Source organism: Pogoniulus pusillus, chromosome 19 (assembly GCF_015220805.1).
Source record: "Pogoniulus pusillus isolate bPogPus1 chromosome 19, bPogPus1.pri, whole genome shotgun sequence".
Lineage (NCBI taxonomy): Eukaryota > Metazoa > Chordata > Aves > Piciformes > Lybiidae > Pogoniulus > Pogoniulus pusillus.
The window spans coordinates 5672475-5691003 of NC_087282.1; the positions used below are offsets into that span (position 1 = coordinate 5672475).

General features: G+C 52.2%; 1 protein-coding gene across 1 annotated transcript in view; it reads right to left on the reverse strand.

Annotated features, from left to right (window-relative positions):
* Positions 1-18529, reverse strand: part of AR (androgen receptor) — a 79736-nt gene that overhangs the window by 35703 nt on the left and 25504 nt on the right. Inside the window, exon 2 of the mRNA XM_064159025.1 lies at positions 6021-6172. Coding sequence (XP_064015095.1) covers positions 6021-6172 — 152 coding nt within the window. The remainder of the gene's footprint in view (positions 1-6020; positions 6173-18529) is intronic.

Consider the following 18529-nt stretch of genomic DNA (forward strand, 5'->3'; position numbering starts at 1 on the left):
GCCATTAAAGGCCTTTTGAAAGAGACCCACCCTTGTACTTCAGGGCATCAGGCAAACTCTGCCCATGGCAGGGGAGCTGGAATTAGATGATCCTTGGAGTCCCTTCCAACCCTGACAGTTCTGTGATTCTGACTGTTGGGGGCCATGAGAAGGGCTTCTAAGTTGGATCCCCAGGGTCTTGTGTAACACCAAAGGGGTTCCAGAGCTCTTCTGCATAAAACTCTGGGCCCCATTCCTTCCACCAGCTGGGCTGTGGCAAGAGCTGAGCCTGTGGGTTTGGTCCTGGGATGACTCCTAAGTTCCCACTCTATGCCCCTGTCAAAACAAGAGTAAGAAGGCACAGCCACAAAGCTCTCAGGAGCCAGCACTAAGCCTCTATTAATAAACTGTCTTTGCAAAGTAGGTTCCTTAATAGTCACCTGCATTTACCTGCATTTAAGAAAGCAGAAGGAAAGTACTCAGCCCCAGAGACACTGTGCAGGCTTCAGCACCAGCTGCCTCCTTGGGGCAGGGACCTCAGCAGCCCTCAGTTGCCAGGAAGGCTGGGAAGGTGAGCTAGTCCTGTGGGAAGGGCAGGGGAAAGCTCTCCAGGGAACCAGAAACAAGAAAACATGAGCTAGCCAGAGAAAGGCAGGCAGGGAAGTTACAAATGTTGGCTAAGAGCATGGGCAGGTAGCACCTCTGGACAGGAGGTACCCATGAGGGTAGGGGAACACTAGAACAGGTTGCCCACAGAGGTAGTTGAGGCCCCAGCCCTGGAGTTATTCAAGGTGAGGCTTGACCAGGCTCTGGGCAGCCTGATCTGGCTGAGGATGCCCTGCTGACTGCAGAGGGGGTTGGACTAGATGACCTTTGGAGGTGCCTTCCAACCTAGACCATTCCATAACACAATCCAGCAAGCAGCCTGGAGGATTCCCAGGCTAAACAGTGAGCTTTAAAGCTAACCAACTATTGGACTGTGCAAACTCAAAAGGCTTTAAAAATGTTTAAATCCCACAGGAAAAAAAACAAATTGAAAGTTTTAAAGCTCACCTCTCTGGCAACAAGGCAGAACCAAAAATGTTTTACTTCCTGAGCCTGCCTGAAGCCAACCTGCTTCAGACCCCAGGCAGTGTCACATCTGACTGCCTGATGACTGCTGGCTTGCTGAGCACAAGTTGAGGCAGTGAGCAGCTGCCCACCAGCAGCACAGGACAGACAACTGCTGTCCCTCCAGGCACCCAGCAAGGCAGCTGCTGACAGACCAGGCTTGGGGAGCAGAGCTGGGGGTGCCAAGGGGAGAAGAAAGTAATCCCACTCAGCTGGCAGCACAGAAGACTGGCAGGAGGCTGTGCCAGGAGGGTCTGAGCTTTCACAGAACCACAGAATGTCAGGGGTTGGAAGGCAACTCCAGAGATCGTTGAGTCCAAGCCCCCTGCCAAAGCAGGACCACCCAGGGCAGGCTCCACAGGAACACATCCAGGCTGGTTTTGAAAGTCTCCAGAGAATGAGACTCTACAACCCCTCTGGGCAGCCTGCTCCAGTGCTCCAGCAGCCTCCCCAAAAAGTGTCTCCTTGTGCTGAGGTGGAACCTCCTGTGTTCTGGCTTGTACCCTTTGTCCCTTGTCCTGTCACTGGGCATCATCCAAAAGAGATCATCACCTTCACCCTGACAGCCACCCCTCAGGTATTTATAGATGTGAACCAGATCCCCTCCCAGCCTTCTCTCCTCCAGACTAAACAGCCCCAGGTCTTTCAGTCTTTCTTCACAGGAGAGATGTTCAAGCTCCCTAGGTCATCCTCATAGCTTTTTGTTGGACTCCCTCCAGCAGATCCCTGCCTCTCCTGAACTGGGGAGCCCAACACTGGACCCAGTATTCTAGGTGAGGTCTCAGCAGGGGAGAGTAGAGGGGGAGGAGAACATCCCTACACCTGCTGACCCTTCCAAAGGTCTTGTTGTTCCATCTTCCACTCCCACAGATTTCTAAGGCCAGCAGTGAGAAACCCACCAGTGAAGCAGGAGCACCGTGGCACTGCAGCACCACAAAGTCTTTTGCAGACCTGACTCTTCTGCACACTGCCAGCTCAGCCACAAGGAGAGCAAAGCACTTCAAAACGTGGTGATGGTCTTTAAAAAGGGATCACTTTGACTTGTTGTCATCTTGAAAACTGGCAGCAAACTGCTGAGCTGACCTAGTGACATTTCTCTGGTGCAAGGCTAACCCACAGCAGGTCAGGATGTGGAGCAATGAGCCACGTGGAGAGTGACTGAGAGGGAATGGGAACGGAGTGCTGTGCAGCCTGGCTGGTAGCCCTCTGGGAAATCTGCCAGATTCCGTGGGGGTTTTTCATTTAGCTCCCTGCTATTTAAAGGCAGCCCCAGCAAGAAGGTAGCTGAAGGCATCCCAGGCCTGCGCTGCCAGGAATGCTGCACAGAGGCAGCTCTGAACTGACCGAGGTGGCCCTCAGATCTCAGGCAGTCCTGAAGGGATAAAGAAGGTCTACCAGTTTTCAGGGATGGGTGCAGGGGATACAAAAATCCTTCCTTTCTTGGATGGGATGGGACAACAGGAGCCCCTGGACTGCCAATGGATTTGGAAGCCTGCGACGCTTGAAGCAGTTTTGTGTTTCAGGGACAAGGGGGGCACCACGAGAACCAAATCCTCCCATCTTTAACTCAGCTGACCATCCTAACCATGGGAAGTCGTTCTTGTGTCAAGGAAAAAAACCCAAAACCTGTGCTGAGGTGGATGCACTTCTTGCTTCCCACATCTTTGTTACTGTAGGAGAAAGAGGGATCAGGAGGAGGAGTCCTCCTGGCAAGCTGTGAACATGTCTGCGGCAGAGGAGCAGCACTTCTCGTTAAGGCAGCAACCCTCAGCCATTAGCACTTGACATCAGAGAGGGGAGATGGAAAAGGGAGAGCCAAATGGCAGGTTTGATCACAAAAATGAGGCTGGCCACCTCACAAGTGAGGAAATCCACAGCAGAGTTGAATGATCTGCAGGGCACAGCTTAGAGCTGTCCTATATATAACCTGGACATTTTGGGAGGGTCTATAAATCACAAAGGCTGATAGAAAGAGAGCAGGAAAACATTCATGTCTTTCCTTTTAACCCTTCCAACACCTTGCTGGAAGAACTGGTTGGATTTGAGCTTGCAAAAAAAAAACAACAACAACTCAAACCCTCAAATCTGTCCAAACATTTCATCAGAGCAGGAGTTATCTCCTGGAAAGCACACAAATCCCTCAGCGTGCTTCCAAAGGGAAGAAGAATCAACAGCTGGCTTCATTTTCATTAAGTCTTTTCCCTTTCTCAGCCCTTCCAAGTCAGGGTTTTGCCTATAAAACCTTCTTAAATACTCCTGAATGACTGCCAAGTCAAGTCAGTATTACCTCAGGCAAAGAACAAGAGAAGAGTAAAACTTTGTGTGCAGCTATTCCCTCCGAGGTGATCTGCTTGTGCTGCTGCTCAGCTCCCTGTCCATCACCTCTCCTTGCCCATGGGAGGCAGCCAGTTCACACCAGTCACAGGAAGGTAACAAGAGCAGATGAAAAGGTTTCCCTTCCCCTTGGGGAAGTTTTCTGATCTGCTGTTGTGAAAAGCCTCCAAAGGTGACCTAAGGTTTTTCAGAGATGCACTTTATGGACTTTAAAACATGAGAACAGGCTGAAATATCAGCTTTCAATATTGCTCCTCCACTTTAAGAAGGAAAGATCTTGCTGGAAAACCACCAAGAGTCAGAACAGCAATCACCACCTAGCACTGCCCTGCATTCAGTATTTATAAAGGACTAGGATTTATTGCCTCTTCCCCAAAATAGACTCTACCCATGTACCTCAGGGTAACATAAGGTGAAACCTCACCACCAGGCAAGTCCAGCCCCATCGCTGCCGCTCCTCACTGCAGGCACATTTCACTTCACGCTCCTCCAAAGGAAAGGCAAAGGGCTGCTGCTGCCTGAGCCTAACACAACCAAACACCTCTAACCCTCTGCCATACCTTGAGGCTTCAAAACCACGAGGAGGCATAAACACCACTTAAATTAGGAGAGTGAAGAGAGCGAACACCACTGCAGCACACGGCGAAGGGCAGCACCAGCAGCCCAGGCTGCCTCATCTCCTCACCAGCCACCCACCCACTCACCACCACGCAGGACAAAGCTCACCCCAGTGGCATCACCTCAGGACCTCACCACTAGATACAGGGCATTTCATCAGCAGTTTGTCTGACAGAGAGAGCCAAGATTCACTTACTATAAATCAATAATAACCTGCTGACTTAAACAAGCATCTGTAATTTACTCTGGCTGCACAAGCCCAGCCGTCTGGTCTCACACAGCCACTGGTGCATGGCAGAGACAGGTCTGTAAATGGTTTACTTGGGAAAAATAAACCAAGCTTATTATCTATTAATATTACTTGAGTGCCCTATCACGACACAAGGATGCTGTGGTCCTGTGGCACAGCATCAATTCTTCCCTGAAACAGTGCTGCCAGCTTCACTCCTGGCATGCATGATGAGAGAGGGAAAAATCCAGTCTGAAAATGTGCAGGATAGTGGTAGAGTTAATCAAAAAAGTGCTAGGGTTCACCTAGAAAGTGCAAGATGCAATTCAGAAAGTGCCAAAATTAATCTAGAATGTGCCAGGGTTAATCCAGAGAGTGACAGGATTGACCTAGAAAGTGCCAAGGATAATCTAGGGAGTGCCAAAATAGATCTAGAATGTGCCAGGGTTAATCCAGAGAGTGCCAGGACTGACCTAGAAAGTGCCAAGGATAATCTAGGGAGTGACAAATTAGATCTAGAATGTGCCAGGGTTACTCAAAAGAGACCCAGAATTAATCTAGACCATGCCAGGGTTCATCTAGAGAGTGAACAAAATTAGTCTATGAAGTGGCAGGGTCAATGTAGAGAGTGACAGAATGAATCTAGACCATGTCAGAGTTAATCCAGAGAGCAGCAGAATTAATCTAGAGGCAATGCTCTGGCACTGGCAGGTCAATGCTCATCCGTCTGGGACTTCTGCTCAAGGCATGACAGGGGAAGGTCACAGAGATACCAGCCAGAACCAGAAGCCTTCTCTGCCATCTCTCATCACTGGCCACCAGCAGGGACCCTGGCATCTCCCTCTCTGGGCAGGCCACTAGCTGTGACACCAACTGTCTCCAGAGTGGCATGAATAAACAATGTCACCAAGGAACAATGGTGGTTTGCAGTCAGGCTTCCCCAACAGAGACTCTCACTCTGCTGCCAAGGAATCACCACTCTTCACTGCAGTTCCCAGACCTTGCTGACCCACAGCTGCTGGGCTGTGTCCTGCCACATGCTAATTTCCAGCATGGTGCAAGGACCTTGCTGCTGACAGTTAACATCTGGGCTCAACACTTATCTCTGCAGAGCCTGGAACTACAAAGCTGTATGTGAAGAAGATGCTTTCTCAAGGGCTGGAGAGAGGACTCATGAACACTGAGGTCAGAGCATGGCTCTCAATGGCCAGATAGTTCTGCTGTGACCTGAAAGGGATGCAAGAGAAGAAAAGCATCCCCTAAGCTCGGAGTTGTGGGTCTGAGATCAGAGGAGGGCTGATGGGAACTTAAAGCACCCTTGAGAACCAAGAGGAGAAGCAGGAACTGGCCACTCCAAGGTGGTCACTGAGACAATCAGGCACTGAAAGGACCATGTTTTGGCAAACTGGTTTGGCTGCTTCTTGAGGGCAACCTGCAACGTGGACTGGCAAACACAGGACAAAGAAACCAACCCATCCTGGAATTTTCTCCTTGGAACCCCGCCACATTTTGTCCCCACCACTTTTGCCTCAGCCCCTTTGGCTTGGCAGCTCCCTAAAGCAAGGCTGCTTAACCTCCTTCAACGTCAGCAGAGCAGCTCATGATGCTGCAAATGCCATCAGCACTTAAATGGTAATGACTCCACTGCCAGAGAACCTGTGTCAGCAGTATTTGGCTCTGGCTGCTTTGGTGGAAAAAGGCAACAGTTGGAGGCAGGAGTGGTTTTCCCTCCTCCCTCTGCATGCCTTACCTTCAGCTGCCCGTTTGAAGAAGACTTTGCAGCTACCACAAGTGAGGGCTCCGTAGTGGCACCCAGATGCTTCATCTCCACAGATCAGGCAAGTCTTTTGAGGTGGAAAGTAATAGTCGATGGGTAAGACGTGTTCCCGGCCAGCCTCCAACCTGCAGCAGAGACCAGGAGAGGAAGAAGAGCAAAAGGGTCAGCAGATGTGGTTAGGACCAGCTGTGGGCGAGCACAGCAGGCGGCACTCGGCAGAACACCCACGGCAAAACGCAGCACCTTGGTGATGGGACAAGCCAGGCACTGATGAGCAAACAAACAAACCTCACTGATCAGCCAGAAGCCATGCTGGGATACCTCTCCTGACACTGCACCTAGGCACAAGGTGTGACAGCGTGTGACAGGCGTGGTGACAGCACAGCCCAGAAACAGAAGACGACTCTGGCTGGCTGTTGATGTGACTTTGGCTCAACAGCCAGGCTGATAAATCAAACCCAACTCTGCCTGCTCACGAAGCAACAGGATCCCACTTCACTGAGGTCATTGTCACTTCACTAGAGACCAATTTTTCCCTTAATCAATCAATTTTTTCCTGAACTATCACATTCCCTGAAGTTGTTACTTCCTTCTTGCCCTTTTCTTTTTGGTCTCATTTCTTGTTCTACCTATTCCCCCTTCCAAGACCCAGCAACAGCTGGATGGAAGCTTCTTCTCAGATGCCTTCCTCATCCACATGACTAATAAATCCAGCCAGAAGCCTCTGGTGAAAACATAAAGCATTTGCTGTGCATGTGTCCCAGCAATCCCATGACTAAAGGCACAGCCTTTGCTTCTCCCAGTGACAAGGGGCACATTGGGACAGTGCCACCGAGGTCCCTGCCCTGGGACGGGTCCTGCCAACAATGAAAAGAGTGAAAACAAACCTCAGAGGCAAAAAGAAAAGTTGCAGGGTCTGCCACATAGCAATGATTAAGTGCTGGAAGTGGGTCAGTGTGGATTGTGGAGCTTTCCATTTGCCAGATCAGCAAGTCAGAGACAAAAACTTGGTTTGGGGGTTCACTCTGGGTAGCTTCAAATCAGGAATGCAGATGGAAACTATCTGGAAGCAGGGGCAGAGCATGAACTCCACGAAGGCCTGGGGTCACCTTTGCTTGCTGCTGCCTTCCCCAACCTCCAGTTTTGACATAACCTCTTCCAAGTTCTTCTGGGAAGGCAGGAGGAGCCTCCTGCAACCCTGGCACAACCCGTGCAGGTGCTAAGCACAAGAGGAATGTAGTGTTCGGGGGGGTGCTCAGGAGGCAGAGGTCCACACCTCCACCCCTCCTGTCTCTTCCAAGCCAGCAGAGCCTGCAGCTCACCAGGGACTGCATCCCTGCGAGCCAGCACCCAGGGGAGAATGTCACCCCTGCATGCCAGGCTGGCATTGTGCCAACCAGCCACATGAACCACAGCACTGAGAGCCAGCCCTCCTCTCCACCTGCACACTCCTCATGCTTCCTTCCACCCCTGTGCCCAAATCCTTCCTTCTTGCTCGGTATCCATCCTGCCACCTCCCTCCCGACGCAGGCAGCAGCCACACGCCTGCCCGATCAGAGCTGTGGAGAAGCTGCTTTTTGGGAAGGCAGGGCAGCAGGAGTGGCACTTCTCAGAATCCCAAGGCAGCACAGATCCAGGCAGCACGGGGAGCAATAAGCAGCATTTCAAGTTTCTGTGCTAAAACCTGCTTTTCATCAAAGCATTGGATCAGGCAATTAGCTTCTAACAGTCAGCAGGTCACCGCAACATTTTGGTCCAAATCAGATCTGCTTTTGGTTTCTCATACTGTCTGGATGCTTGCAGGTGAGCTCCAGACACCAAATGATATTAATTCTAGGGGAAAAAAAAATCTTTAGACTCAGAAAATCCTCATCTGGGCTCAGGATAGGAGTAAAGCCCAAATGCACTGAAACAGAAAACAGCCCTGGAAGAGGGGGCAGCCAGAATCCACACTGTAAATCTTCTGCTTGGTCTAGCAGCTTCTAGAAAGGGGAATCAAAGGCAGGCTTTAGGGCAAGGATCCTCCACCCCAAGAAGCTGGCATCTCTTCTTCCATAAGTCCACAGGCAGCTCTGCTCAGCCAGGTATGATGCACACAAGAGGATATCTGAAGAGCAAGAGAGCAGCTGGGAGCACCAAGGGTTAATGAAGGGAAGGTCTGTGTGATGTCTGTGCTAGCCACCAGCTTTTCCACTGGGGTTCCCCAGTATGGCTGCCTGTGCTTGCCAGGCTGGGACTGCAGCAGGTACTAGAGCAGGTAACCCCTACACCATCGCTCACCTCTCCCATCTCATCTGCCCTATTTCCTTTCACTGCTTCCAGAAGAGAGAGAGATCCTGCAGCTTGCACTGGCACAAACAGCAGTTCTAGGGACACAGAACCATAGCATGCTTTGGGTTGGAAGTGACCTCTACAGGTCATCCAGTCCAACCCCCCCTGCAGTCAGCAGGGACATCCTCCGCTGGAGCAGGCTGCTCAGAGCATTGTTGAGCCTGACCTTGAGTAGCCCCAGGGATGAAGTCTCAACTACCTTCCCAGGCTACCTGCTCCAATGCTCTACCATCCTCATTAGTTGACTGGATAGGGCTGGGTGATAGGTTGGACTGGATGATCTTGGAGGTCTCTTCCAACCTGGTTGATTCTATTCTATTCTATTCTATTCTATTCTATTCTATTCTATTCTATTCTATTCTATTCTATTCTATTCTATTCATAGCAAAGAACTTGTTTCTAACATACAATCTGAATCTCCTCTCCTCTAACTTCAAACCATTGCCCCTCATCCCATCCCTGCAGGCCTTTGCAAACAGTCCCTCTGCAGCCTTCCTGCAGCCCCTTTCAGGTACCAGCAGGCTGCTATTAGGTCTCCCTGGAATCTTCTCTTCTCTAGGCCCAACAACCCCAGCTCCCTCAGCCTGTCCTCATAGCAGAGATGTTCCAGACCCCTGATCACTTTCATGGCTCTCCTCTGGACTCACTCCATCAGGTCCATGCCCTTCCTCTGTTGAGGGATCCAGAGCTGGATGCAGTACTCCAGGCAAAGTGAGGCCTTACCAGAGCAAAGCCAAGTGGCAGAATCCTCTCTGTCCATCTGCTGGCCGCAGTTTTTTTGATGCAGGATTAAACTACACCAAGATTAAAGTTGTTATCATGCACCAGCTTCAGCAGCAAGTGCTTGTCAGGAGACCTGCAGCAAGGACATTGATGCACTCATGTAGGATCAGCAGCCTAGTTATCACCCACTGCTCAGATACTTTCCTTCTGCTAACAGAGCAGCTTCTGCAGCCCAGACTATCCATTCCCTTTTGTCCCACTTGCCAACAGACATTAAGGCTTTACATGAGAAGAAGTGTTTCCCTCAAGACCAGATAAGAAACTGGTTTAAATCATGCCACAGGCTGAAAAACTTTTCCAGTGCAGAGAGGATAAGAGACTGTTCACCTGAGGGCTGTGGAACTGTTGGAGCAGGTTCAAAGGAGGCAACAAAGATGGTCAGAGGGGCTGGAGCACCTCTGCTACGAGGACAGGCTGAGAGAGTTGGGATCATGCAGCCTGGAGAAGAGAAGGCTCTGGGGAGTCCTTACAGCAGCCTTCCAGTATTTGAAGGGAGCTACAGGACAGCAGGAGAGGGACTTTTCACAAAGGCATGGAGTGACAGGACCAGGGGTAATGGCTTCCAACTGGAAGAAGCTGGATTTAGATTAGACAGTAGGAGGAAATTCTTCCCCATGAGGGTGGAGGCACTGGAAGAGGTTGCTCAGAGAAGCTGTGAAGGTTCTGAAGTTGTAAGCATCTAAAGCCAGCTTGGATGGGCCTCGAGAAACCTGTTCTGGTGGAAGGTGTCCTTGTCCATGGCAGGGACCTTAAAGACCATCTGGTTCCTGCCATGGGCAGGGAGGTTGGAACCAGATGATCTTTTAAGATCCCTTCCAACCCAAACCATCCTACAATCCTGTGATTCTGCACTGCTGGGATGCTTCATTTCAGCCAAAGCCTAAGTGTCAGCAGAGCACCAGTTTGCCTTTCACACAGGTCAGTGCCCTGACTTTTCTGAGCCACTCACACCATGAGGGTAAGGCATGAAATGGGACAGTTATTGGCGAGATCAAACCCAGGCTCACTTCTCTGCTTGCATCTTGCTCTCAGCTGCATCATTCAGTACCTGACATGAGAGAGGTGTAGGTCCTGCCTAAACTGCAGGTTAACAACTGGAGTAGTGTTTCTAACCTCTCCTCTTAAGGCAAGAAACATTTTGAATGATTTCTCATCTCAGCAGCAGCAGCAGCAGCAATTGGCACTAGTGACTCATCTGTAGGTGCTGCTCAACCACTCTTCCCAGACAATCTCAAATTCCAAGGCTCTTCTTGAATTACTGATTAAAGAGAGGAGATGCAGTCTGCTGCAATCCATCTGCCACAGCTATGTCCTGACGCAGCAAACAGCTCTCTGTATCACCCTCCTCAGCATCCTGCCCATCCTCTCTCACAGGGCAATCCTACTGTCCTGTCCCAGCAGGGCCTGGGCACCCCCTGCTTCCCCCCTGTGCCACATCATGCTACAGTACAGAGCCTTGGCACTTGGTGGTAAAGTTGGAGTAGAGCAGGCACTGCTGAGAAATAGGCAGCAGCAGATACAAAAGCATGGCTAGAAATGCTTTAGTGATCTTTAGGCTGTAGCCAGGTGGAGTTGGGCTCTGCTGCCAGGCAAGCAGCAACAGAAGAAGGGGGGACAGTCTCAAGTTGTGCTGGGGGAGGTCTAGGCTGGATGTTAGGAGGAAGTTGTTGGCAGAGAGAGTGATTGGCATTGGAATGGGCTGCCCAGGGAGGTGGTGGAGTGGCCGTGCCTGGAGGTGTTCAAACAAAGCCTGGCTGGGGCACTTAGTGCCATGGTCTGGTTGATTGTCTAGGGCTGGGTGCTAGATTGGACTGGATGATCTTGAAGGTCTCTTCCAACCTGGCTGATTCTGTGATTCTATTCTATGATTCTATGATTTACCTGCCAGCAGAGCCAGACCTTTCCTCTAACCACCCTTTACCTTTCTTCTCCTCCCTGTGTGATCAGAAAGCCATAAAAAAGGGACTAATTTATCTTTATTTTCCATAAGACCTTCCATACTGTGCTTTCCCTTTGCACTATCTGCTTCAGACAGAGAACAAGCAAAAGTGGCTCTTGCAACAGCAGAGGGCCTACTGTGAGGAGAGAATCAGGACCTCCACAAGACCTTGGAGTGGTTTTGAGGCTTAGTTATTTAAAGCTGCAAAGTGGCTTAGCAATGAGGGCTAGAGTGGCCTTCAAGTAGCTGTTTGTCCAGGAGAAGAGTTGCAAAAGTGCAGACACACCTCCAGGCTGCTCTGTCCCACGGTACCCACACACGTGCACCTGCTCTCCCTGCAAATCCCTGTGTGCCCTGTCAGTGCCCACTCACAGGTGGATATCTGGAGGAGCTGGTGGACACTGGTGGTTAATCCTGCCTGTAGGACAGGCTCATCCCAGCTGGAACACCTTTGGGACTGGCACTAAGCAAGATTCAGCACCTGAGTCCCACTAGGTCAGGACAGGGATGTTTGGGCAGCTTGGGGACCAGGTGGGCACAGTCTGAGCCCTGAGCACCAGCTTGTTCTGCATAGAATCACAGAGTCAAGCAGGTTGGAAGAGACCTCCAAGCTCATCCAGCCCAACCTAGCACTCAGCCCTGTCCAGTCAACTAAACCATGGCACTAAGTGCCCCAGCCAGGCTTGGCTTCAACACCTCCAGGGACAGTGACTCCACCACCTCCCTGGGCAGCCCATTCCAATGCCAATCACTCTCTCTGACAACAACTTCCTCCTAACATCCAGCCTAGACCTCCCCTGGCACAGCTTGAGACTGTGTCCCCTTGTTCTGACGCTGGGTACCTGGCAGCAGAGCCCAACCCCACCTGGCTACAGCCTCCCTTCAGGTAGCTGCAGACAGCAATGAGCTCTGCCCTGAGCCTCCTCTGCTGCAGGCTGCACACCCCCAGCTCCCTCAGCCTCTCCTCACAGGGCTGTGCTCCAGGCCTCCCCTCAGCTTCGTTGCCCTTGTCTGGACACCTTCCAGCACCTCAACATCTCTCTTGAATTGAGGAGCCCAGAACTGGACACAGCACTCACTACCAGCAGCTGCTCTCCACATAGCTCAAGGATTTGCCCAGGAATGCCCCTGGTTTTAAGAAGACCTCAATTTGCTTTTGCTTTGGCACTTTCAGAGGGAATAGTGTGAGAAAAATGCAACTGAAAACATTGGCAACTGGGAGTGAGCTGCAATAATGGGACCCTGAACCATCTGTTTCCTGCTTTCCAGGAGACCTTTCAAGGGTGTTCTCAAAATCTCTACGTTGTAACACTGCAAAGGATGGCTAAGGGTGGCTGCAGGGGCCTGGGCACTGGCACTGCTCTGGCCACAGCCCTTGACACCCCCTGGTACAGCCATCAGCACCAACTGCAGCTCCTGGTGTCTGCAGCTCCTGTGCAGGGGACAGGAGGGGACTTAGTGGTGTCTGCAGCTCCTGTGCAGGGGACAGGAGGGGACTGAGTGGTGTTTGCAGCTGCTGTGCAGAGGACAGGAGGGGACTGAGTGGTGTTTGCAGCTGCTGTGCAGGGGACAGGAGGGGATTGAGTGGTGTCTGCAGCTCCTGTGCAGGGGACAGGAGGGGACTGAGTGGTGTTTGCAGCTGCTGTGCGGGGGGCAGGAGGGGACTGAGTGGTTTTTGCAGCTCCTGTGCAGAGGACAGGAGGGGACTGAGTGGTTTTTGCAGCTGCTGTGCAAGGGACAGAAGGGGACTGAGTGGTGTTTGCAGCTCCTGTGCAGAGGACAGGAGGGGACTGAGTGGTGTTTGCAGCTGCTGTGCGGGGGGCAGGAGGGGACTGAGTGGTTTTTGCAGCTCCTGTGCAGGGGATAGAAGGGCACTGAGTGGTGTCTGCAGCTACTGTGCAGGGGACAGAAGGGTGGCTCTGCAGCAGGCTCACAATATGCTGCCCAGAAGCTTCTCCCAAGAGGAAGTTTTCGCTCTGTTGGTACCTGCTGCCTGCACCCACCCCACAGACCCAGAGGAATCCCACGATCTGGCAAAAACAGCTTCAAGTACCCCATGTGGAGCCCTGGGGTATGTGCCCAGGGCATGCACAAAATATGGCAAGTGTCACCATGCCTCAGAAACCCAAAGCAGGGAGATAGCCCAGCGCAGGCAGACACAACTGGAGCAGCAGTGACGTGGGGCAGAGATTCTAGCCCCGGCGCACAGCTCGAAGGCCAAGGTCAGTGCAGCTCACAGAGGAGCCTGGAGGTTTGCAGGGGGAGAACAAACAACTTCAGTATCTCTCTCATGGCTGCAGGAAGAAATTTTACTGCTGTTTCAGGAGGCTTCTTTAAGAAAATTGAGCCTGCTGAGCTCCTGCCCAGATGCAAATACCTCTGTAGAGCAGGAGGCAGAATTTTCCTCCTTTCATGCCTCTTTTGCAAGGCAGGCACTCGGTTGACAATAGTTTACTCCACCAAACAGCCCAGATTTCCCAACACAGCCAGAGACCCAAGGGCAACCACGGATAAGAGACCAGTCAACCACTTTGCACAGCCCACAGAGGGAGTTTCCACCTCAGCAGCAGATGGCAAACGCTACCTGAATGCAGCCAAGCTGCAACTGTCCCCCCACTCCCCCAAGAAGTTCTGAGCCCAGAGGCAGACCACGGAAGGAGATGTTTGGTGCTTTATCTGCACGGTGCCTGCAGCCCACACGTGCAGCCTACCTGCTTTCATCAAACAACTCACCACGCTGGCTGAGCACCATGCATGCTCCTCACACTGCCTCTGTTTTCCATCAGCCTGACATAACTGAACAAACACAATCTCCACTCTCAAGTTTGACATTTCTCCGTGTCAGGGTTGCTCCAGCAGAGCAGCTTCTTCTCAGCAGGGCTGGCACAACCTCTGCATGGCATCGGCTTGCTGCAGGAGCTGCTTGGCAATGATGCCTGCACCAGGGGGCACGGAACTCACTTTGAGATGTGGCTGCCTTCTCCAGGAGCATGCCTGCTAAAGCTGAGTGCTGGCTGTGCAAGCACAGCGACTCAGCTAGCCTTTGAAGAATCCCCACCAGGACCTGCCCACTCACCCACAGTGGCTGTCAGGCAGCCCAGCTCATAGAATCATAGACTCAGGGAATGGTCCAGTGGAGGGCAATGAGGCTGTTTAGTCTGGAGCAGACTGAGAGGGTGTTGAACCAGTGTCTGTAACTATCTGAGGGCTGGGGAGCAGGAGGGGGGGACAGGTTCTGCTCACTGCTCCCTGGGATAGGACAAGTAGCAATGGATGGAAGCTGCAGCACAGGAGGTTCCAGCTCAACACAAGGGGGAACTTCTTGACTGTAAGGGTCCCAGAGCCCTGGCACAGGCTGCCCAGAGAGGTTGTGGAGTCTCCTTCTCTGGAGCCTTTCCAGGCCTGTCTGGATGTGTTGCTGTGTGATCTTTGCTAGACTGTATGGTCCTGCTGCAGCAGGGGGGCTGGACTGGGTGATCTCTTTGGGTGCCTTCCAATCCTTTACCTCCTGTGATCCCGTATGATCTCTTTGGGTCCCTTCTAACCCCTGACAACATCCTGTGATCCTGTGATTCCTTCAAGCAGGTGTAGAGAGCAATGAGGTCCCCTTTTCCCCCAAACCCAGAGCACCTGTGTCCTGTTGCAGTCTCCTCCCACCCCAGGTGTGACCACTTTGCTCTCCCTCCCCACTCCCCTTTATATTCAGCCCCAGGAAAGCAAGCCCCAAGCTTGCCCAATTGGGCAGAGGGATCCTCCTCAGATCATCCCTGGTGAGTCCTCATGGTGTGCACTGGGTGAGTGGTGGAGGTGATCTAAAGGCCGGGGGGCCTGGTTGGCCCCCCGGCTAGCTAGGGCCCAAGCTTGATGATTGCTGCAACATCACCCACGGGTGCTGGCTGAGCTCTTCTCTGTTTAGCTGCTGTTTTCTGCTCACTCATGATGACCTTCAGTGCCTGGCAGAACGGGAAGCTCATGGCAAGGTAGCATTGTGGTGTCACAGAATTGGTTTGGGTGGCAAAGCACTCCAAGATCATCAAGCCCAACCTTCAACCCAACACCCTTGTGGCCATTAAACCATGTCTCAAAGGGCTATGGCCACACTTTGCTTGAAGGTTGGAGTCATGATTGTCCTCCTCCAGTCCCTGGGCACCTCTCCTGCCTGCCATGACTTGCTGATGATGGTGGGGAGTGCTATGGCAATGACCTGTGTCACCAACCTCAGCACCCCTGGACTTATGGGTGCCCAGATTGCTCAACTGTTCCTTAACCCAGTCCTCATCAAGCAGGGAAGACTCCTTTGTCATGCTTTCCTCTGGTGCCTCAGGTGTCAGGGGCTCCTGGGCACAGTCTCCAGCACTTCTTTGTGTCCTCTGTCTCCAAGGCACCCACCTCGTTCAGCAAGGGCCTGCATTGCCTCTGCTGGTAGCTTCTCCTGCAATGTATTTGCAGAAGCCCTTTCTGTTGTCCTTGATCTGCCTTGCAAGGGTGAATTCCAAGGAGGCCTTAGCCTTCCCAGTTGCCTTCCTACATCCTCTAACAACAGTCCCATGCTGCTCCCAGGTGGCCAGCCCCTCCTTCTATGATCTGTAGGCTCTCTCCTCCCACTGAACTTTGCTTAGCAGTTCTTAACCATGCAGGTCTCCTGGCTCCCCTTCTCAGTCTCCTACTTGCTGGGATGCTCTGATCTTGCACTTGGAAGAGGAGGTCCTTAAGTGTTAACCAACTACCATCTAGTCAGGTACCCTGGAACTAACATCAAGTCTCTGTATGTGAGAAGTGACTTCAGACAAATGGAGCTCAGCTGTATCCCAGACACCCTTCCTTGTTCTCTGGTGCCAGTGGCCCCTTCTTCTCTGTAGGTTTGTGCTGGTGCCCAAGTGGCACAGCCATTCTGTGCATCATGCAGAGCATGCTCCTAGCTTGGAAGGGAGGAAGGGACACAACACCAACGTGGGTGGAGCAGGGAAGCTGTTCTTGCTGCTTGGCCTGGCACTGTGTCAGGTGCTGCTGGAGGTGCCAAGCGTCCTGGCTGTGGCAGCTCTCCATGGCTGATGTGAGGCACAGGTGGTTCAGGGTGGTTTGGCTTTGCTGGAGCAGTGACATGGTGAGGTCCTTCTCCAGGTGATGGGTTTGTTTCCCAGCTGGGGATGGCAGTGAGGAGGGTGCCAGGTTTCTCCAGGGGAGCCTCTGTGCCCCTGGGGTTTAGGACAAGGTGAGCTGGGGACTTGTTGTGGTGCTGAACAGGAGCAGCCTCACTCCCTGGGATAGGACAAGGAGCAATGGATGGAAGCTGCAGCACAGGAGGCTCCAGCTCAACACAAGGGGGAACTTCTTTGCTGGAAGGGTCCCAGAGCACTGGCACAGGCTGCCCAGAGAGGTTGTGGAGTCTCCTTCTCTGGAGCCTTTCAAGGCCTGTCTGGATGTGTTGCTTTGTGATCTGTGCTAGATTGTATGGTCTTGCTCTGGCAGGGGGGTTGGACTGGATGATCTCTTTGGGTGCCTTCCAAGCCTTCACATCCTGTGATCCTATGTGATCTCTTTGGGTCCCTTCTAACCCCTGACAGCATCCTGTGATTCCTTCAAGTAATTGTAGAGAACAATGAGGTCTCGACCTCAGGTAAGCCCAGGCACTCCTTGTGCTCCAGGTGATGTGCTTGGAGGTTTTGCACCTTAACAAAGCTGCTTTGTCTAGAGATTTGCCTGGCCATAGTCCTGGAGAAGATGCTAAGCCATGAACTGAATGAGCACTTGCACACGAACTGAGATGACAAAGAATCCTGCCCAGTCATTTTAGGTGCTACCATTTCTGAGATGCTGTGCTGTAGCAAATGTTGCCTTTAAAAGTGTCGTTTTCTGTGCATGACATTCTCAAAGGCAGTATTAAAGCCACTGGCTGCCTGTCAATGGAGTGGGGTGGCTGATGCCTGGACAAAGGTCTGTGACTCACACTGAAGTGACCAGCCCCATGTTCAGCTAAGAGCATGACTCCTCATGTCAGACATGCTGCCCCTGTCCTGCTGCTGCCACTGGCTTCAGCCAGAGCTGAACTGGGCTTGTCACCATCCCTGGAGGTGTTCAGGAGAAGACTGGATGAGGCACTTGGTGCCATGGTCTGGTTGATTGGATAGGGCTGGGTGCTAGGTTGGACTGGATGAGCTTGGAGGTCTCTTCCAACCTGGTTGATTCTATGATTCCCTCAGCAGTCACTAAGCCATGCACAGCCACTCTGAGGCGTCCCACCTGCTCAAATGCTTGCAGCAGTTTAATCTCTAAGCATGCAGCCTTGTGCACTGAATTGCTTTCCTTTTTTTTTCCCTAAGTAGCCTTGAGAATGTTTCTCAGCTGGCCATGCCTTGTTCTCCTGCCTCGCTGCTGGAGGCAGAGAGTCTGGACAGCATCTCTGAGAGGGCAGAGCAGGGTGCAAAGCAGGAACAACAGGGGCAGCCTGTGGTAAACACATCTGGGAGCTGGATCTGAGCTACAGGTTTTCCAAACAGCCCTGGCATGGAGGGCAGGCAGAAGTAGCAGGCCCTCAGTAGAAGGTCCTCCCACCAGCAGCTCCTCCCAGGAGCAATGGCTGGGGCTGCCCAGCTGACCCAAGGGCAGCAGAGAAGGCAGCAGCTCACAGGCTGTCTCCCAGTCCATGGGACACAAATAGCTTCCACGAGCACAGCTGCACAAACCCAGTCTCAAATCTCCCCAATTAAAGTTATTTTTCTTTTCCAATGCTCTGCTGAGCTATTTTGACAAGGGTTGGGTTTTTTTTTTTCCCCACACATTGAGTCCCAGTCTTATCCAAAGTCCCATCCCTACCAGCACAGGCTCAGCAAGCCTCTGGTTCTTTCCTTTGCTGCTTCAGCCTGCAGCTTCACCAACACATGGCTGCCATCAGTCCCAGCACCCAGGGCACGGTGCCAACTGCTCACCCCAGGCAGCCAAGCCACTGGCACACATCTGCTGACAGGGTGGACAGCAGAGGCCATGCCATAAACCCATCCCACTGGGGACTCCCCTGACTTTAACAACCATCACTGCCTCTCTCCCTCCAGTCACCCTGAAGAAGGCAGCAGAAAAAGAGGTTCCAAAGGTGCAGGCACACAAGTCACACTGCAACCTCTGCAGGGGGCTACTGCCTACATTTTGGATGCAGCACAAGCCCCAGACTTCTGCCTCAAAACCTGAGCTCCAAGCAGTGAGCTGAGAGAGCAGCTTACGTAAGTCAGCTCAAAGAAGATTAAGCCCTTGATTTCCCCAGACAGAGGAGGTATCTGTGAAAGGAGACAGCACAAATGGATTGCAAGGTTACCTGTGATGGGGACTCACCTGATTAGGAAGCATGTAGGGGACAGAAAACAGAAGAGGAGTAATGCAAGCAGGCTTCAGCCCTGACAAGCACTCCAAGGTCGTCAGTGCTGTACACCACATCGTC